The sequence below is a fragment of the Necator americanus genome, chromosome III, assembly GCF_031761385.1.
Source record: "Necator americanus strain Aroian chromosome III, whole genome shotgun sequence".
Classification (NCBI taxonomy): Eukaryota; Metazoa; Nematoda; class Chromadorea; order Rhabditida; family Ancylostomatidae; genus Necator; species Necator americanus.
The window spans coordinates 6,496,084-6,518,636 of record NC_087373.1 but is presented as its reverse complement, the minus strand read 5'-3'; the positions used below and the strand labels follow the sequence as shown (position 1 = coordinate 6,518,636).

The 22,553-nt window shown below is 35.8% G+C and overlaps 2 protein-coding genes across 2 annotated transcripts in view; one reads left to right on the top strand and one right to left on the bottom strand.

Moving 5' to 3' along the window:
• Positions 1-491: 491 nt before the first annotated feature.
• Positions 492-1,611, bottom strand: RB195_008770 (uncharacterized protein; the record flags this gene model as incomplete). The annotated part of the gene is made up of 2 exons (XM_064195429.1): positions 492-713; positions 1,561-1,611. The coding sequence occupies 2 exons, from the start codon at positions 1,609-1,611 to the stop codon at positions 492-494; spliced, it is 273 nt and encodes a 90-aa protein (XP_064046574.1).
• Positions 1,612-1,772: 161 nt separating this feature from the next.
• The window catches only part of RB195_008769 (uncharacterized protein), a gene marked incomplete at both ends in the record, with an annotated part of 32,718 nt that continues 11,937 nt past the window's right edge, over positions 1,773-22,553 (top strand). The window contains 2 exons of the mRNA XM_064195428.1: positions 1,773-1,836; positions 18,037-18,208. Coding sequence (XP_064046573.1) covers positions 1,773-1,836; positions 18,037-18,208 — 236 coding nt within the window. The remainder of the gene's footprint in view (positions 1,837-18,036; positions 18,209-22,553) is intronic.

Sequence of the window (22,553 nt, the reverse complement as noted above, 5' to 3'; positions counted from 1 at the left end):
GCTATTTTTTCTTGTAGTAGAGTCGTAGTAGTGATAGACAGTCTATTCTATACTCTATATTCTATTTTATCTACTTTCGATGTGAGTAGGAAAAAAGTGTACCAGCATGAGAGCAGCAATTTTGCAAGAGTATCTCTAGTTTAGGAGGTTTTCAGCACGATAACAACATGATCTGTTGAGCACACCTAATTGCTCCATTATTCCTAGTGCAAAGCAGATTTTTTTGTGACCAAAACCTGGATCCCCCTCGGTCATCCATTATTGTTGAGCACTATGCCTGGTCTGTTAATCGCCATCGCAGCGTGCACAAGTTTGTCAAGAAGAATGGTCGTTCGGGGAAATTTATGCGCATGGGTTGCGATGCAGAAAAAGAAGCGGAAGTAGATTATGAATGCGTTGCCCTGTGGCATTCATCATATAAGAAATGAGCATAGAATCTACAAACTCGTTCATAACAGATGAGAATGTTTGAGAAACATCTCTCACAAACCTCATGCCGTTTCAACGATTGCTTGATCATCGTCGGCTGGCGTATCGTTGGGCGGTGGTGTACGTTTGTAGAATTGATGCATACGCCATTTTCGTACCACATAACGTACGCATGATTTCACGGTGACCACAAAGAAGAACATCGCCAATACGATAGCTGTACCAATACCGACCCATGGATCGTAGGTGGTATAGAAATCCTTCTCGGTACGAGGTGGATTGACCTAAATGGGCGGAGCTTATATGAGCAGAATTATTTCATATTACGGGGATTTATTATTATTATTATTATTATTATTATTATTATTATTTTTATTTTTATTTTTATTTTTATTTCATATTATTAATGGGATATATTATGAAAGACGTGCGGAAAGATAGGAATAACACAATCTGAGTAATGTCAACTGCCATTTTTCATTCATAACAAATATTTCTGGAAATCAATGGACTTATCCGTGTCATTTTCCAGTTATGGACGAGTTCTTCGTCATATGGAGGTCATACTACACTTGTTAGAGGTTGGTTTTACTGTCATTTATGCACAAGAACTGTACTAAGCACTACAAAAGACATCAAAGGGGTGGAGTAGTGCATAGATTGCGGTACCGATTTTGTCTTCCAACGACAAAAATCGATGGGTTACGGTACTGTTGTATGCTACAGTGGTCTTCCGTGATTTTTCTCGACAACCATCCGAAGGATTGCAAATTGTTGATAGTCGAATTTAAGCAACAGCCAAGATTGTTAACAAACTTGACTGTTGCTTAAATTCGACGATCAACAAGTTGCATCTCTATGCCAAGATTCAAGGAAAGTCGAACTTTCGCACATCCTAAGAATATCTGGTGTCTTTGCGGTCTCATTTCGAATTATCATAAAAGAAGAGTATAGTCGCATCATAAAGCATATCGATCAAACTAGAAAGAGATTTAGAAAGGGCGCGATTTATGAAGTACATGAATGGTTACAAGAAGTTAGAACGTTTTTGGTGGAGTTTTTGTTCTTTTTCGCTCTTTTTTTTCTTTTTTTGTAAAAGTATCATTTTTTTTTTGCAGATGTACAACTCACCTCCATGAAATCCCTTTTCTCGGCGCAAAGTGGATGACATGGTCTCGGCATATCACCGGCGGTGCTGATAACACGTAACGTGTGTACGTTGTTGTGCGTACGTCTGTGTGTGTGTGTGTGTGTGTGTGTGCGTGCGAGTTACTTCGCCGCTTTTGCGCTACTGCTTCTACTGCACAACCGAACCGTCCAGCCGAAGCCTGCACGTAACGAACATGGGTCAAGCCAATTCACACCTGCCCGAACACCAACTCGAACAGCTCAGTATCGAGAGTGGACGTGAGTCTGAAATTGGTTTTTTTTTTCTCTTTTTCATTTTGATTTATTGATTAATTAAAAGGGGATAAAATTCGTATACGAACGAAAACTAATTCGACAATGATTGGATTTCAACGTAGATGAAACGGGCGTTGTAAAACAAACAATGGAGAAAAAATTAAACTGAAGGACCGAGAGTGTGGTTTTCGCCTTTCGGTTTCCGGGCCTATTCTAAATCCATATCCTAAGCAATTGATCAAACTATACAACAATAAATAAAATAAATAATAAAATAAATAATAATAAATAAAGTTATAATAAGATAAAATATACGACAATCTATGCTATTGAAATTTTTAAATTTATATTATTATAATATTGCTATTCATTTATTATAATTTTTGGTTTAGTTAATTAATTTATATATTAATGGATTAAATTCACAGACAGTATTTATAATGACGTCGGTGCATGCGAAAAAGCACAAGCACCACTCAACTAGTCATTAGGCACCTCTTTTTATACTATTGTTCTCGAAAATAATTTAAAATTCAAGAATAGATAGTAAAGATGATCAAAGACTATTGATTTTGACCTACACTGTCAGCGGTCTGCGTTTCTATCATCCAAAAGGGTTTATCAGTGCTAATTACTATAATATTTGTCTTTTATTATGTTTTTATATTGAATATTTTTTAGGTATTCATTGTTAATATATATTTTAACTATTACTATCCAGTAGAAATCAGTCCGCAAATATATTTTCAAATATTTTCTATTGATTGTTAGGGCGGAATGATTCAAATTTCCGCCTTACCCGTTTATGACATAATTTCGGCAATAAAAATTCTGTTATCTCTGATGATTGACGCACAAACTATTAGCGTACAGCTGATATAGTTTTCTCCATTCCAGCTTGAAGTCTCAAGAATAAAAGATATGTGATGCGCTATAAGCCGAACCATAAAATCCAACGATTATAGCGTTGTTTGAAGTTAAAACTCATTAACGTTAGAAAATGATCGATTACAAAGAAAATTCCGATATGAATAATAGTTAATTAAATGGTCTCTAAGTCCGTAACTACAGAAAACGTCCATCGAGACGATTAACACGAACTCATCGCTTTTTTCCTCGCATTTCACAAAGCTTCAATGGCAAAACGATGAGAAGTGTGGGTGTGTTGATTGAATAATGCGAGAGAATGTGTCAATTTAGCACAAGTTGTTGCAACTCTAACACCACCACCCGCCCCACCCACTCATTCGAATGATCGAAATAGTATTCGAAACGAAGAGTGATGAGCATTAGGAAGGAATTTATCGCAGAGTTCTTTTTCTAATTGTTTTCGCCCGTCTCATGAGCGATTATTATCGGATAATCGTTGGCTTGGAATATCGAAAATTGCTTTTGCTGCATCGAAATTTTCTCAGTAATTTGAAATATGCAGAAGTATTACTTCTTTGTTTTTACTTATTTCATTCTTTTCTTTTTCTACTTCATTAATTTCATCTTATTTTACTTTACTTCTATTATTTTATTCGATTTCTTTTTATTCACCAAGTATTATATTTCTAAACGAAGTTAATCATTTGCAGAAAAAATGATTGCGATGAGTGGAAATCTTTTCTTGCGGCGCTATTAGCGTCATTTTAAAAGAGGGGATTTTTTTTTCAAGCTAATAAAGTTCGCATAAGATCAATACAAAGAAATGCCACCAAAATTTTGCGCCATTCAAGAACGCCATAGAGAAAGATTACGCGAAATATGAGACACAAAGAAACGTTGACGATTACTTATGAAAACGAAAACAAAAGCTATTGGATCCACAGGAATCACGTAGTAAAGTCATTAAAATCCTTTGAAATGCTTATATTTCCTTGAGAATTGCTTCAAAACGCTGCGGAGCCGTTTAAACGGGAAAAAAAAACTGGCTATTTACGAATTCTATTGCATCGGACAGTTAACAGTTGAGGCGTGTCACATGTTTAAAGTGATGACATTCGATAATTTTCTGGTTGAAAATTGAGAAAAGTCTTTTTTTTTCAAAATCCCCTAGTTCGACTTAATTACCTGAATGAATTTTTTTTTGTACATCAAAAATCCACTTTAAAAGAATAGTTGAATTTTCTGAAAAGATTTTCTTCTTGAAAAATCTTTGTGCAATGATCTTTTGTGCATTTACATAAGCTTATCCAACTGCGTTTTTGCTTTGACGAAAACTATTTGAATGTTCGAATGATCATTCGAATATCAGCGCATATTTCTACTAAACTAACGCTAATGTTAGATTTTGCTAAAGTTATTCATAAATGATCCTAAATGGATCCTCACCTAAATAATCCTAAATCCTCATCGCTTTTGTTTAGTTGTTTTGTTGTTCGCTTAAAATATACTAATTTTTCATTTTCTAGAAAAAAAGATCAGAATATTTGTTTCTGTGTGCTTATGCAGTTGCTGATAGCTCCTCAATAGTTCCATAATGATCTTTTGAATTTTTAGAGAAAAAAAAGGATGAAAGATAAGCCTTCGCTGTGCTCGCTGCTTCTGCTCGATTAGATTTTCCATGAGAAAATGCTATAAATCTCTGCGAAAGACGATTCCTCCCGAATCAGCAGCGCTTAGTGGATGACATGTGAGCGATGAGATGCTGCGGAAGTATCGCAAAAAAAAACCGACTTCTTATAACTATCTCTATGCTGTGCAACCACGAAATTACAAAGTAACAAGAGGTCGTGTTCAATGAATGAATCCATAGGATTTGATGAATGAATCCATAGAATGAATGAATGCACAGAGTTGAACGAATAAGTGAATGAATCCACCGATTTGAATGAATGAACGAATGAATGGATGAATTTACAGGGTTGAATGAATGAATGAATTCATAGGACTGACTGACTGACTGAATGAATGAATGAATGAATGAGTAGCAAGAATAAAATAAAATAAATAGGCGGTAAAAAGATTCAGCATGAATGATTTCGCTTCTAACGAATTCTAATAATTCTAATCTAAAATTTAAAAAAAAAACGAATTCTAACAAAATAAGAGAATAGATGAATAAAAGAAATGGATGAATATATGAACGGATAAAAATAAATTTTGAATAGGAAGAAAGGAATTAGCAAAATTGGATGAATACATAAAAATGAGCATAATAATGAAGATAAGAATGAAAATAATATAATGATGATTTCGGAAATATTATTATTAGATGAATGAAGCATAATGAGTGAGAAGCATAAAAATGAGGAATACGAGTGTTCGAATGACTAAATGATTGAATAAAAATGTACAGAGGAAGCAGAGTCGAATTGAATGAATGAGATGAATTTGAATGCCCGAACGAATGAAAGAAAGAGAAATGAATGATTGAGGAGAAAGAATTATAAATGAAATAGAATGCTGGATTTGCTTTGCACCACCCCTCTCTTTGTCCGCCCTCCTCCCCCCATTCTATCTACGAAGAGAAAACAACTAAAGACCAACAATCGTGGCGAACCAAAGAAAAAGATTTGAATGAAAAACCGAAATCAACGATTAAACGATTAAAATTTCAAGCATATCGCGCTTTGGTTTTTTTCGACAAAATCCGAGAACTTTATTTTCATAATGCGAGTGTTTTGACAATGAAATTCCAGATAATAATATGTTCCATATGTTATCCGCCACAAAAACGGTTGCGTCGATTTCCAATGACAGTAAGTAGAGCTCTAATTTTCTGTCAATATCAATATTCTGAATCAGGCGTTTTTCCTTTGTTTTTGTTTTCTTCCGGTTGATTAGTGGTAATGTTAATAAATAAATAAATGATAGAAATTGAACGGATGAATGAATGAATGAATGAATAATAGAATGATCTACAAAATGGAAAGAATACTCCGGTCAATTTACACAAAATTACACCGTAACGTAAAAATGTCACCTAAAAGGGAACAGCTGTTACTTGTCTACGAGTTTTTTTTAGGTGTACAGTAGGATCGCTAATTCTTCGTCAGCAAAATTCTCCCGAAAAAAAAGTGCAGGACTGTATTAAAATATAGACAAAAAAGGAGAAAGTCGAGAGTTCATTTCGTTATTTAATTTAGTGTGTTGTTGTACGTTTTCGGATTTGTCTGCTATTTTCTCTGTCATAAGTATAAGAACGGCTTAACGCAAGTAAACTCAGAAAAAAAAAGAATTTTTTCCACACTACTACTTCAACTCAAATCTCAAATCTGAAAATGTGTCACATAAAAACGTACAACAACACACTAAATTAAATAATGAAATGATTTCTCGATTTTCTCCTTTTTTGTCTATATTTTAATACAGCCCTACTCTTTTTTTCGGGAGAGTTTTGCTTTTCTAAAATCGGAGAATTTTGTAGAATTTGTTTTGTTAGCAACAACTTTTTTCCTCGAATATCTCTGCGAAAGATTCCGATTCCTCTCGAATAAGCGAATCGAATAATCATTTAATAATTAATTAATTTAATTAATTTCAATGTAACGTATCTTAACAAAGGTTTCCTTTCTAAAAAAAAAGTCGTGGTTTTTTTTTCGAATTTTTGAAGAAGGTTGTTCTTACGTCCGCAAACACAGTACCTGAGGTTTTGTGGTTGGAAAATAGAGAGGAATTGATCGATTACCTTTCTTCTGTATAAATATCGTTATTTATCTGATTTTTTGCTTGTGTTCTTGGTCGTTTCAATCAGTTTTTTCATTCCTCCCTTCAAGAATTTGCTTCTGTTCGTAGTTTGATTTCCTAAGGGTATTTTTTTTATCATTTATTTTATTTTTTGTTTTCATTTTCATGTTTTTCTAATAGAGTTCCATCTCTTTTTTTACAAGTTTTGCTCGAATCGAAGGAAGGAAAGAATTAAGTGATTAGTTATAGTACTTATAATGATAGTTAAGAATACCACACGGTTGTAGATTCTGGGCTTTTCACACCTGTATATACTCATTTTTAAAAAGAATGTCTTTTTTGTTAATTGTAAGCAGAGCGTCGAAGATTCATTCGTTAAAAAATATTATATATTGCACTAAATTATAAATTTACCTTGTGCAGGAATTAATTAGAATAAAGCGAACAAAAATATTTTCGTGAAGTTCGGAGAATTGAAGAAATTTATTGAAATTACTAATTAATTAATCCTAATTGTTGTATGTGGTGAGAGATCTTACTAGGTAAATGCTAATTGTAAATATAATAAAATAATAATTAAAGTAAATGCTAATAAGGCTCTACTATAAACTATAAGGAAATACGGGAACTGTGGGTGGAAAAAAGAAAAAAAGGAGCAGTTTTTTTTTGTGGTCAGAGCGAATTCTATCGTGTTTTTCTCTATTTTCATACTGTAGTTTTATTTTTTTCTCACCTAAATTATTGTTGTTTATGCTAAGCTGGCTAAGCTACAGGACGTAAATAAAAATAGCTGGCTGACTTAATGGGATGTTATGAGCGTTGTTTGAAGCGAGTTGTAGCACGGGTGAGATGGCGGCGGCGGCGGCGGCGCTCACGGCGCGGGCGGATCGCGTTGAAAACACGAGTTGTTCCGTGGAACAGCTGTTTTCTGCTGTTCTATTGATGTTATTTGTGGAATGCTGGGATTTCAGCGATAATCCGCAATCGGTACGCAATCACGTACCGAATTTCTCACGAAACGAATGTTACACTGCGCGTCTAATCAAATGCATCGTCCGCAGCTCGCGTGAAGAAACGTCGGACGGAAATGTTTATGGATTTCGATGCTTGTTGCTTTAAAAAGGAGTTACTCGCACAAATGTGATTAAATTCACGGCGATAAAAGTGGCCAACAAAAGAAAATCGAAAATCAAAAAGCAATGTTGTGCGTTTAGAGAATTGTGTACAGCATAATGGTGGATTTCTGGGAATATAATTTTATTGATCGGCAGATGACCCAGTAATCAAGTACAGACTTAAAATAAGTAATAAGTGATCTTGGAAAAGTACTGGCGCCAGTTTATTTATTGGAAAAAAAACATGCCACAGGTAGGAAAACTAACACAAACAGTTTGAGTTCTTGGAAAAATCCCTAGAAGTCAAACTGCATGCCTGGCCTCAAAAAAAAGTGTTCCTTTCAATCAATGGTTCGAACTCAACTTATTAGTCTACCATGGTTATTACGGATAACGGAGAATAGGAATTCTATTCCGGACTACGTCAACCTTAGAAACGGCTACTACAATCCAAGGAATGTAGCAGAAAAATGATTGAATTGTGTGATTCCACTTAAAGGCATCACTCCACGAATCTGAGGTGGTACGGATTTCAGGTGGAGTATTCGTATACGGGATGGGAGGCTATGGAGAGGGGGGTGATTCCATCCATTTCTTCCTAATTGCCGTAAAAAACGGCCACGAAGATACGGCTTCAGGCGTTCTGGCGCACTATTCTCTACAGAGAGTTCGACTGGAGCGTGCCAGCGTTGTGCGCCGCCGCATCTTCCGGGCCGTTTTTCACGGGAATTAGGAAGAAATGGACGGAATCACCTCCTTTCCGTAGTCTCCCATCCCGTATACGAATACTCCACCTGAAATCTGCACCACTTCAGATTCGTGGGGTGATGCTTTTAAAGTGTCGCCGCAAACACGTTTCTTCAATTCTAAAAAACAGTGAACTCTATATTGCAAGTGAAGGGGTTGGCGCTAAATTTGAATACGATTAAAATTTATGGATCATTAGTGGATGAATTATAAGAAGGTCTATCATTTGTAAGTGCTATCCTTACATTTCCTTACATTTTTCAAATAAGTGAGTGGGCACTGTTGAAATTTTATATACAACAAAAGCGGTGACGCACTATTACACAACTTTCGGCAATCGTTTCTAAGCTGGGTGATTTCTCTTCCTTTTTATTTTTTTATATTTTCGAAAAATGTGGTCAGTTGTGTCAATCAACTTGAAATACGTTGCAAGTATGTCCAATGATTTTTTAGAACAATGAATTCTATCCGCTTAGAAGGTTCCAGATCCTCCTATGTTTTTCTTTGGCAACACTTTGAATTTCATGCGTATTGATCGATAGAAGATTCGAGAAATATATCGACAGTGTTCTTAGAATTGAAGAAATGCACTTTGAAACGCACTTTAACGTGGGTTCACACTGTTGGCGCTAAGTTCGCATCTCGACTGAAATAACCACACACTTTTTGAGACTTAACACCGAAGAACATTTATGATCGATTTTAAAAAGTTGTGGCATTTTTGTCGAAAGGAATTAACTACACTTGCTGGATGAATTGAAGTTATCGGTACCGTTTGAAAGGAGAAAATCCACTTGGAATGAAGTTTCGTTCAATAAAACTTGCTTAGAACTATTTGAAGCACATTTTTTTCGAGACTATTCTTCAAATCTCGGACAATTCATATTTTTTTAAAAGTAAATGAATAGTAGACGTTTAACGTAAAAATTGACCGCCAATAGCGTTTTGTAGTGGCTTATTTTCGAATGTTAAGAACATTTGTGTTAGTTGTCCTACATCTTCCGTGCCGATCATCTCATAAATACTCCAGGATCGTTCCATTAGAAATGTATTTTCGAGACGAGTGAATAGATGAGTCATATTTGAAAAGGGAAATTCTGTTCGTATGCAAAAACTCAACATTTTCCAGAGAAAAAAAAAACTAATGGGCGTGGCTGGCGGCAGATCCTGTTGCTATACGCTCCACATACTCACTCAATAAATGGGTGCTGTTAAGCTTTTGAATATTCATGGAGCGTGAATGAATATGAAAACAACAACTTAGTCAGAATATTCCATTAATGAGTTAATGTTGCGAGTTCTTATCGTAGAGTTCTCGTCCGACGGGGAAATCGATTAATTTTATTGATTTTTTCGAAGAAATGCAGCAAGGGAACTCGAACTTTTAAACGATTATTAAGTGAGTAGTTCTAAAAAAAAAGGTGTTGAATTTGGATCTATCGCTCCTAAACGGAATTATGATGAGTAGATAAAGAAATAGAAAACAAGTAAGGAAGAAAAATATGCCTCTCGATGCAGCGAATCTCCACGGAACTCGTCGAGCTTCGTGAGAATTGCACGGATTAAGCTCTTCTTAGTCAAGGGGATTAGGTTTTGCATAGGCTAGACTGCAGATTATTATTGCGTGGTGGGACTTTTATTTTCGTTTGGTTTTATTGTGGTTTAGTCTATTTAATATCGATCAATATTTAGTAATAAACGAGAAAAAATGTCCTGTTGTTTGGTCCAGCGATAGTACATACCGTAATCTTCCTTTGATTTCATAATATTTATTTCAATATTTTCATATTTCATCGGATTCAAAACTACCAAGAAGTCATGAAATACAAAATTTTTGTAGTTGGTCAGCTTCTTTCCTTCAAAAAGAAAAAACGAGGATTACTACAAAGGCAAACTACTGTAGGACAATATTCTAGTTCTACTGTACCTTACCGTTGTCGTATACAGTACCTGAAGAGGACGTTGTGGAATTGTTCTTGGAAATCAAAATAATAATAATTAGAAAAATTCGAGAAAAAAGAAGAGAAATTTACATAAGTATGTACATACGTAAGTATATAGATACCATGTAAATAGATGTGATCGTTATATAAAAGTAAAAATTAAGTAATAATTATAATAATAAATAAGAATAAAAATAAGCCTTATAAAGTTTCGATAACGCAGAAACTTTGCAAAGGTTCTGTAAATCCGTTTTTTTTTTTCGAATATTTCAGGTGAGCCACGGCCCACAGCTACGTTTTTTTTTTTTTTGAAACAGAAATCGACGTTGTGATAAAATTCGTAATTATACTTCAGATACAGAATTTCAGTGGTTTTCTTTTTTCCTCTAATTATTCATAATAATAATAATTAGAATAATTCGAGAAAAAAGGAGGAAGAAAAGAAGCTTTTCTAAGGGTGAACTTGCATAAAATCCACGTAAAAATACAAATAACCATTCACGACCCTGTGAGTCTGGTTATTTGCGCTTTTTACAACGATTAATCCTGGAATCGTGGGAACACTTTATATTTGTTTATCGATTTTATTGATCCACCAACGAGTCCCCATCATTGAGGACGTCCCCGTCCCGTCTACTTTCAGTCACGTACAAGTACCTCTCTAGGGGGGAGTCGTTTCGTTCATGCTTGATGTCTTTACGACCGCCTATGCAATCCGGAAACATCCACACCACCCTCATTTTAACGGTGCTCATAAAAATCAATAAAATGCACATATGTATGTATGTATCCGTTGTTTTGAATGAACGTATCATAAATTAAGATAATGACGGGGGTCACCGTAAAATGAACGTACGTACGTTGTTAGCGCGGCGTTTTCCTCTCGGATTCCTCGGTTTTTTTTTTCAACGACACTACCGTAGTCGTAGTCATGTACGCGACATTTAACATCTATCCAGTCTGCATAGTTAAGTAGAGATGAAATTAACATGCAATTTATTGCAATTAGACAAACTTATCTTCGGGAGCATTCTCTTAAAACTCGGTTACGGACTCTTTCAACTCGACTATTTCAGAAAATTTTTCCTATTCCAACCTTCAATTTTCAGATTCGCAATCAAAAACCATAGCTAAAAAGTGGGAAAAAAAAGATCTCAGAATGATACTTTTACATAAATTTGTGTTCCTTTTTTATTATTGCACGAATATTCGAATCGAGTCTTCAAATCGTTTCTTTTGTTTTTGAATATCGTTGTGGGAATGTATTATGTTCGATTTTAATCCATGATTTTTTTTTCTCTCCTATCATTAATTTTCCTTTAGTTTCTCATTTCTGATCATTTCAACTACTTGTTTTCTATTTCTATTATTCTATTTTTCTATTATTATTCTATTTTTCTATCATTATTATTATCTATTTTCTATTCTATTTTTCTATTAAAATATTTCTGTTTTCTTGATTTACTTACTTGTATTTTTCGGTCCGTAAAACTTTCTATTTATTATGTGCTAATATTTGCGGAGAAAAAAAAAATGATACTCCTTAAGACACAGTAATGGAACTGCCCACCTAATTACATATCATAGGTGTACTTTTGTTGATTTTTGTGATATTACTTTGATATTACTATCCAGGCGCGAAATTATTGCTTTTTAAATCTTTTTTTTTCAGTTTTCGATTTTCTATCTCTGATACAGAACTTTTTTGTTCACATTTCCCTCATCTTTCTCCTACAGAGAATTTAAAAGTTTGTGAGAGTTATGATGAGTTGCGAGAATTTTGTCCTGAGCTAGAATTGTATCTAGAATCTTTAATAGATTATTGTTGTTATATTATCATATTATTTAGCATTGTGCGATTATTATTATTTTCATTTAAATGTTGACATTATGTACGGATTATGAGATTAGCTTAAAAATGAGGAAAATGTTGTCAGAGGTCTGAAGGCAGTAGGAGGTGAGTGCGGCACACACGAGTGAGATGAACAGACGGCCACGGCGCTCCCTCGTGGGGGAGGGCGAGCGCTTATCTCAGAAGGCCTGAATAAGGCTCATTAGTGAAACTTGCTGGGATTTCCTGAATCCGTGAACTATCACAGATTCCCTCGAATGCACTTTAAGAATGAATTCAGTTAACTGATATGAGCTTTTCCCTTCAGGAATGGAGGGAAAGGAAACAATTCGCTGCAGTTATTAGCATTCGTAAAAATCATTTGTATTATTATTATTATTGTCTATTTTTATTTCAATTACTGGCTAGGATTCTATAGAGTTTTTCCGGAAAATTATCTATTATTTCGTAGAGTTTTCTCCACCGAATTTTTCCACGGCAACGAATGTCAACAAATATTTCGAGAGATTTCCCTTTCGATTCCGTTAGAGCATAATTTACTGGGAAAAGATCCATAAAAAAATGGTTATGAAAATATATGGTTCTAGTGATTATGTCTAAGAAAGAGAGCACAGCAAATAATGAGAAATATGTGTAGAAAACTTGGAAAATATTTAATATTCTCGTAATTTCACGGAAAAGTTTTAATTTCGTTGCATGAACGTATATCAGTTTGAAAGAAGTGCATCTAATAATTTAATTAAACTTCTACCATAATTCCTGAAAAAAATGGTATGAAAAAATGAAAGACATATTTTTCTTGTGGAAATGTCGGTGAAGGACTAATTGTTCAGTTTTATTAGAAGTGAATGGCGAAAAAAAGATCTGCGCAGAAATGAAAAAAGCACCCTCGAGAGAGAGAGAGACGCAGAAGCGAAAGGAAGAAAATTTTAAAAGCTGATTAAATGGAAGAGGAAAGTTGTTGTCCAGCTGCTCAACTAGATCTTCTTGTCGTTTTGTTGGATGCTAAAAAAAACCTTAAAAATAATCATTTTTCATTCTTTAACATAGTATCTGTTGAAATAAATGCACTATCCTTTGCAGAAAAACTGTATGGACCATTTCTTAGACGAAATTTATTTGTTTTTTTTTCTTTTGTTTAAGGCAGAAAACAAATCCATGCAATTTTTTTGAGCAAACCAGAAATGCACTGACCATAGCAGCAGGAAAAGATCTTTGCACCTGGAAAAAATCAAGGAAGAAAGACCTGAATAATTCCAAACTTTTGACTGCTGTACATATTTCTTGCTTGGTTATTATTATGCTTTGCTATTTATTTCTTATTATTTCTTGCTTTGGTAATTTCCAGACAGGCGAAAATTCTAGAAGATAGTGCTTAGCGCATCGAGTTCGGGACAACGTCAACTACTTTTTTTTTCAAAATCATTTTTCGTCTGTTGTTTGTGATCACAAACATCAACGAAATCTCTCGATTGTTTCGATCACCGGTTACGGTAGCCATCAGTTGAGAATTTCCGGAATATATGAATAAATATGAAAACATGAATAAAAATAATAATAAATAAAATAAATAAATAAAAATAATGAATAAAATAATAATAAAATAAAATATGAACGTCAGCGTAGAAATCGAGAACACCGAATAATATTTATATGGATGTAACATCCTGTAATGATTAGTTGTGAGATATGGGTACCTAGGAAGTGAAAGTGGTTTTTTTTTTGTTTTTCTGGCTAAGTATTACAGTATGCTTTGGTGCAGTTTTTCTTTAAGCAGTAGATCTCAAACAAACAGCTAAACAGCAAGTACAAGAGAATTCAGGTAAGGTTATGAATGGATGAATAAATTAGTGGTTGGTCGAATGGGTGAATGAATGAATGAATGAATGAATGAACGGAAGAAAAGTGTTCGTTTTTATCCAAGAAAGCAATAAGAATCCTAGAATGATGCGTCAAAGATGAAAAAATTCTTGGCAGTAAAAATCATGGCAGTGACTAATGGCGACGGTAACCTTCTAGGAACCATTAGCCTCTATTATGTGCCTACTTTTATTGCCCTTTTTTTATTTATTGTGTTATTTCGAGTACGGTAGCAGAGCGAGTACGCAATGCGGATTATAGTGAACGAACTCTAGAATACATTGTTCTATAAATAGAAGATAAATAATGCGATCTTCCAGAACACATAACCCTGAACTATAGCAGCCGATTAGCGAAGACTTGGAAGCGTGTAGCCATATGGGATATGTCAACATAGTTTTTTTTTTCGGGTCCTAGGCGGAAAACGCTGAAATGTCGTTAATCACTAATGAGATGTGAAGATGTGGAAAATGTGGTGCTTTGGTGCCGCAAAAATCACACGAAATCCAGCATCTCCCGGCCATTCGTTAATTTTGATCGATTTTCAAAGAGGATTATGTGAGGCAGATCAAAATAAATCAATAAGACGTTACTACTATATGTCAGGGGTGGTGTGAACTTGTTCTGGAATTTTTGTTCGATAGCATAATACCGTAATTTTTGTCTTTTTATAGAAGGCTATGAAAAGATTACCGTACTCTTTAGTGCATCTTAATACATATATGTCGAATATAATCGAATATTCACTACCACTTCAAGAAAATCTCACACTTATTTCGTTTTCTCTTCGAAATTTGCGTGCTCGATGAGAGATGTTGGGGGGAAATGATGGTTTTTTTTTTCGTTCGTATAATTATGGAGTTGCTGAGCGCAAGAGGATAATGACATCCTTTCGATCCTTTGTAAAATCTATGTACATAAGTCGAATAATCTCTGACTATTCGAAAATATTTGTTATTTGATTTTTTTTTGCACAAAGTCAACTTCAAATTATGTAGGAAAAATATGTTGCTTGGTTTAGGAAAAAATATCTTTTTTTGTTCGGGCCAGATTATTTTTGCTGCAAATATTTCCTAGTGGGAATCAGGAATCATTTCTAATTTTTCTAAGTTGAATTCATTTTCATTCATTTCATTTCATTTCATTTATTTTTGACTCTCTATTCCTCTCATTTTTTAAAAAAAAAAACCAATTGTGGTGAAAAAAAAACTTTTAAAAACTTAAAAATTGTCTGTTTCGTCCGTTTTGATTATCCACTTCGTAGATGTTTTGCTATTTTCTCATCTCTTCCTTTTTTAGAGGAAAAAGTTCAGTGCAGCAGCAGTTTATGCGAGAATTTGTTGTAATCCCTAAACTTTTGAAAATTTCCACAAATTAGATCCGACCTTTTATTTCTTTTCCCCTTAGTTCTCGGCTATTCGCAACTATTGATTAATTTTTCATTTTTATTCTTCAGATATTTTCGAGGTTTTTTGTTGATTTTGTTCTCTTTGTTTTCGTGCGTCTCTGACCTCATCTCCTATTTCTTTTCTCTACGATCACGTGGGAAATTCGTGCTGAATTCGAAAGCTGAGTTTTCCTCTGGATTCTGGGGAACGTATGGTTTTTCCTCACCGCGGCTATTATAACATCATATTTCGTCACGTATTCTTGTCATAAATTCAACCATGGTGTAAATAGATGCGTTTGAAAGGGTGGTAAGGATGTATCGTATTACTGTTGGCATGAAAAATGAAGTGAGAATAAAAAAAAGAAATAAAATAAGGCAACACATGAGACGAAATAAGAATGAGAAAGCAAATGTGAGTATGACCCCCGTTTTTTTTGTCAACTCGATATCCACAACAATAGTTTAATGGAAGAGAAATTCTGGTTATTAGTGAACATGACAGAGCGAGAAAAATGTAATTAATAATAGAAAAATAAAATAAAATATTTGACCTTATAAAAAGTGAATTAGTGGACAGAAGACTTTTTGGAAGTTATTATAGGAGCTGAAGGGATTTGACTGGTATCGCGTTTATTTTACAATGTTTTATTAGTTTTGCGGGTTCCTCTTCTTCGCTCAACTCCTTCAAGGCTAACAAAACTGGAAGATTATGGTTGAACAATAAAGTTATATAAAAACAACAAACAAATAAACCTAAAGACTAATTTAAATAAACACTTGAAGCAAAAAAAAACAGAGGTTATTGTGGAGGTGGAGAGAGAATGAGTGAGAGAGCTACATACGTAAAGGGAACGTACATAGTGGCGGCTGTCGGCTAAGTAGATGGCTTAGAAAAAATTCCGTAGATATTTTTTTAAAAAAATTAAAAAATGGCTTAAAAAAACTCACTTATAGCGACTACAGACAGTTTATATAGTAAAGAATAAAGTGGTTAGATGAATAGAACTACAATATGCTCGCAATCAGTTTGCATGAAGAAAATAGAGCAAATAGATTGAAAATTAAGAAAAAAATTACTATTAAAAATTAAAATTAGAGATTAGATTAGAAATACTGAAGATTTGTTGAAAATAAAAATAAAAATAGAAAATAGAACAGAAATGTTGAGATGAGAAATGAGAGAGATGAAAAGAAAAGAATTGCTGGAATGAATTTTTTAGTGATGAAGGGAATTGAAGAAGTTCAATGAGAGTAATGAGTAAAAGATGAAAAGAAAGAAAAAGAAAGGAACCGTGTCGAGTTCGTATCGACATTCATCCGTTTCTACAATTTTCCACAATTATATCAGCTCGGATACACCTCGAATTTTCTGCGCTGACGTCAATGCGAGAAATGAAATACGAGTTTCACGGACAGCCTCCTCATGGGTGTATATTTGTGTGAACGTGTGAAAATAAGTTGTGATGGTTCTTCGTGCAAGATTAACTAGTTACTAAGGAGACGTAGCGAGAATGTGGAATTCAAGTAAGGAGACCACAACAGATGAATTCACATTTCATTTCTGATCTCCTACAGTAATTACATGTATGTATGTATGTACATAGAAATTCACGAATATTAGCTTATCTGGTCTCGAAACATATAATTAAATAGGAACAGGCTGTGAGCTATGTAGCTTAGGACTAAGAAAGAAGAAAACATAGGAGGAGGATGTAGAGAATCAGAAATGAAGAGAAGTTTTAAAAAAAAAAATGAAGAAAAATGACCAAAATTAATGAGTGAAATCCAATCAATAGAGCAAAAATTGCAAAAAAAAAAATTCTTGAATTTCATATACGTCATGGTTAGTCATCGAAACCCATTTTTCTGAAAACTCAAAAAGAAAAAAAGAATTAGAAAAAATCCAAACGATAACTACTGTTCAGGTATTTTTTTCTTAGCAAGTTTCTCCACAAGAATCAGAATCATTTCATTTATTTACGTTTATTTACATGCAGTAGATTACAATTAAATTTTTAACTGCGCTAGTACATTTCATTCTATTTTATTTTATTGTTATTCTTATTATTAATTTTATTTATTTATACTTACTTTTTCAGCACATTCCAGAGAATAAAAGAGCGGGAAAACTCCTAATTAGTGGAAGAAAAAGCAAAGAAAAAAGATCGTAAACCTTAAAGGTTTAATCAAAATAACAGGACGTTGAGAAATAGAGATTAATGGGATATTATTTAAGCAGTGTCCTTGTGTTGATAGTAGTAATGGTAGTTTAAAGTGAAAATATTGAAAACAACCTGAGAAATTGAGAATTTTTTCCATTTGTTGTGTATTAACCTACTAAGTCAAGATTGATATCCATGTTGTGCAGAGTCCTTTAAAAATAGACTGGTTTTTTTTTCTGAGGAAAGAACCGTATACGAAAAAAATGAGGACGGAAAAAAGACAAAAAAAAAAGCTGGAAAATGGAGTCAACAAGTTGACAAGTGGTTTTTTTCTGCTTTCTGCATGAAAATTAAAGACAGTCGTTTTAAATGCCTAATTTCTACCTAAAAATTTTAGCTTTCCGTTTTGTTCCTTTAATACTTATATATGTACAGTATATATAAGTTTATATTATATATAGTATATATTCTTCCATTACTAGTGTTTTGAATGTCCCAGGACTGACCTTTCCTTTTTTAGTGTCACGCAGTGGTATCGTAACGCTGTACAAGCGGTTTTTGTCGCTTGCGACACATCGCGACAAGGCGACGAATGAACACTTCCTCACCGAAGCAGATTTCCAAAATATCGCCGAATTACAACAGAATCCGCTTGGACAACGTATTATCGACGCATTTTTTGCAGACGCTGAGTACGTTCCATTTATAGTTTTGGTCTTTTAATCGACATTATTTTAGTATTAACATGTATTTTTACCATTTTTATTACATACCAGTCTGAACGCTCGGCTAAAGCCGCTTCGCTTGTCTTCACTGATCAGTGGAAATTGATAGTAGTGACATTTTCTGTGCAATTAGATTAGTGTTTTTCTAAAAACTCTTTGTTCTTCATTTTTTTAAAATTATAAATGAACGCGAAAAAGTTCAAAGTGTTCTTTCTAAGCGCGTCAGTTCTACACTTCGAGAACGTTCAATTTCAGTTCTAAACACTTCTTCGATACCAATATAATGACTTACTTGACTGAATCTGGGGTTAGGGGTGGGTGTGGCGCAGTCGGTTAGAGGTCCGTTGTAGCCACACGGTCGAGGGTTCGAAACCGCCCTAGTGCGAACCAAGCCCTTCATCCCTCTGGGGTCGATAAATTGGTACCAGACTTGTCTGGGAGGATAAAAACACTGACTTGATCATCGGCTGGCCCCCGCAAGTCGTATAGGACAACACGCGTTCCAAAACCTCAACGATTACGAATTCCAGTAAAACGCGTTGGCGCATCCCGAGTGGATTGAGACGCCAGGGACTTTATCCTTTTTGTCCTTTAATCTGGGGTTAATGTCTTCGCCTGACGCGATTACCCGCATCTTTGCCGAGGTGTGCCGTCCTTGAACATAGCTCAGCAAAACCTTTACAATCTGCTGCCAATGCTGGTACAGAATCAATCCATTCGTCGCTATTTCGTGTCCTGCGAAATCTTACGTCTCGTCTGAACTTCCTATCCACGTCGGGAATGTTCTCAGGTCCCCTCTCACCACCTCTGTCCAGAACTTCCGTTTTCGCCCAGGTGACCTCTTCCAGCTTGAACCCGACAAACTCATCAGAACTCGTTGAACAAGGCAATCTGTTTCTCTTTAATATATGACCAAAGAAGCGAAGACGATTTTCTGTAGCCGATTTTGCGATGGCAGTGCAAGATGTTGATATCTTCCACGTGTCATCCACCGGTACATTACATAGATTTTCGAGTAACGATTTTCATTGTGGCATACATTTAGCTAAAAGTAGCCAAGCAGCCGTTTAAGCAGCTTTCGTTCCGTGCAATCAAGCCTCCCCATCACCGTCGATGGTGCTGCTCCGTACATCATGATGGGACAAACTGCGAATAGGTAGACTTGCAGCTTGACTTGGTTGGTGAGGGAGTCGACCACAAGCAGTCGGTCAAAGAGTTGAATCCCTTATAAGCTTTAGCGCATCTCTGCTGAATATCTCTCTCATAGCTCTCATCGTTTTTCAGCATTCAGCCCAAATAACAGAACTCATACACAAGTTCGACAGGTTGTCCGTCTACCTTGATTTCCGTTGAGGGTCTCGAGGAAATCCACATCTACAAGCATTTATCAGAGTGTAAGCGTGATCCGCAGATTGCAGCCAGCTTCGATACAAGGTTGACGTTATAGGTTATAGTTTCGTACTGCTTTATGCGAATATAACAACATCGTCACCGTACTCGATATCGGGTCAGGGGCGTTCTGATGGTGCTAAGATGATATCGGTAGGACACTGATCGACTGTTCCTTGTATGATGTTGTCGATGGATGAAGTTGACCATTGCCCCTTGTCTTACTTCACTTATCATCTCGAACGGTGTTGTACATCCGGGTGATGTTCAAACTGCAGCTGTTGTTCGTTGATTCATGTCATCATGCAGATGAAAGAACTTTTCTGGTACTCCATTGATTCGAAGGATGTTGAGAAGACGGCTTCGATGAGAAGGAAAGCGACTTCAGAGTCTAGAAAGGCTAATTGCATTGGCCTCGAATACCGCTGCCGCTCTCCCACTCTCTCTTGATGAGAAATACCTGCTCAATCGTAGGTCGTCCAGGACGAAAGTCAGTCGTTCGTCTCGCGTTGTTTCTTCGCGAGGTTAATAAGTTGTTCCAAGATAATCGGCTCTAAACCTTGCATATAACACGCAGAGAGGCGGGTGTAGTGTAGTGGTTAGAGGTTCCGCTTCCTGCGATCGGGGGTTTGAATCCGCTCTAGTGCTCACCAAACCTTCTGTTCTTCGTTCTGAATTGAAGTGAACGTACGGACGCATCCCAAGCGGATTGATTAATGCCAGACACTTTATCCTCTATCCTTTATAACACGCAGCAAAAAGATTGCCCGATAATTCCTAGGGTCTGTGACGGATAACCTCTCGTGGAGAGGTATAATGATATCGTGTCTCCACGACCCGGGTATCCTTTCGTCTGTTCATATTATGCGAATGATCTTTGCCATCTCACGAATCCCAGAAAGAGGAGCGTCCTTATTATTGTCCTCAGCGGTTTCCGTAGGTGTATGGACACTTACGATCCAGATTTTACGTGCTCTGCGATCCCGCGTTCGTAGAAAGTGCATCTAGGTAACGTTGAGCCAAATTCCTCCACCAGGTGGTTGTGTATGGTCGTTTCTCACAGCTATCGTGCAACCACCCACTTTCCTCACATCGCAATATATGGTCTACTTTTCTGATGTCGTGCCGATCTCTCATGCGTGTTTTCTGCAGCGGAGCACACGACACACAAGAATATCGTAAAAGCTTGTACAGGGCGGTTTGCGCGAGTTCACTCGACAGTGTTCGGCAGTTCAGCCTGACGAAACGAATTATCAAAGATTCCTCGCTCTCTTCAGGCAGTTGACCTTACAGGTTATGGGCGTTGGCGATGTGCTAGACGACAGCGCCTTTTTGGAATGTACAGGAAACTTTTGCCATATAACAATGCTGATTATATGGTTCGTACGTTCCCAATCCGTATCTTCGAATGCCTGATTCCGCTTAGTTAATGCAGGGCCATCACGTGCAGATAGCAGTCAGACTCGAATATGCGGCTCCACCAATATAATATAGACAATGTTTGAAAGCAAAATTCGAAGTATGGGTTTTCTCCTGTTTTCCCCCAACAGTTACTACTGAATGATGAATTTTAATGTGAAATGACGTAAACAACATCATAGTAATGATAAAGATAACGCCCCTCGTCAGATCGTGTAAACTGTTGGCTACTATTCGAGCAGCCTTTTGCATGCGTGTTTCCACTTTCTGTGGAAGGCATGTCGCCAACCTGAGGCAAGGGTGCAAGGAAATAGATACACGGAGTAGTCATAAAGGTCCAACACCACATGTACAGTGGCTATGGATATGAAACGGTTGCAACATCTCCTCTCTCTTCTGGGCCATCCACAGGAAGTTATTTCGCGATACTATTGCACCACGACGGATCAATTCCACACCGTTGGACCTGTACCACCACATTTTACCGCTTTACAACGCTGTGGGACCCATCTCACCCTATTTTATGGCTTTCTTGCGCCGCGACACCAATCCAGCGATGTAGTACCCGCCCGTGTCACCTCATTTTATCGCATTTCGACACCGGGGCACCATTACAACACCTTGGGACCCTTCCTTTTTCGAATTTCACACACACACACACACACACATTTGACAGAATAAGCCCGCTTTTATATATTATGATCACGAACGTACATATTATATTTACTATATATTTATGTTAAGATTTTCTTCTGACTTCTTTTAATTTTCTATTGATTGGAGAAAGTTATGAAGTCATGATAAGGGACCAATTCAAGTCGAGAAGTTTAGTAGATTCCTCACTGTCGATAACCTCCCTCCCCCACATTTTTGAAGAAAAATAATATCATCCCTCGTAAGTGCATCCACTAGAAATTTCGCAATAATCGTTATCCGATGCGATTTCGGGTATAAAAAAAGCCGAGGGAATAGAGATTCCATAAATTAAGGACTCCTATACACTTTGAAAAAGTTCCCCATTGCGAATGAAGGGTCCATTTTTTTCTTCGCTTTCTTTTTATTCTCTGCTTCTCAAGATATTTATTGTTGTTGGGAATTTGGAGAACCTCTAAAACGCTAATACACCTTTTTCAGTTGCTATGACCTAAACTAGGAAATAAAGTAAAATTCTAAAGAAATAATAAATAATAATACAAGTAAAAATCGAAATGAAAATTAATAACAACATAGTAAAATTAGGAAGTAAAAATTAATAACAAAACAAGTGTGTGTATTAAGGGGAAATAATCCAGGATTATGTTTTCTCGTGTTCATATCCTTTTTAAAAACTTGCTTTAGAAATCGATAAGCACTTCTGACTTTCTCTAAGTGTAACAATAGTTTTTTTTTTCAAATCTTGGGTCATGATACATGCATTTCATTCAGCATGTACCACATAATCGTCCGCAGAACATATGCACGCGATGCAAAAAATGTCTATTGATCGGTTGAAAAGCAATGTTTG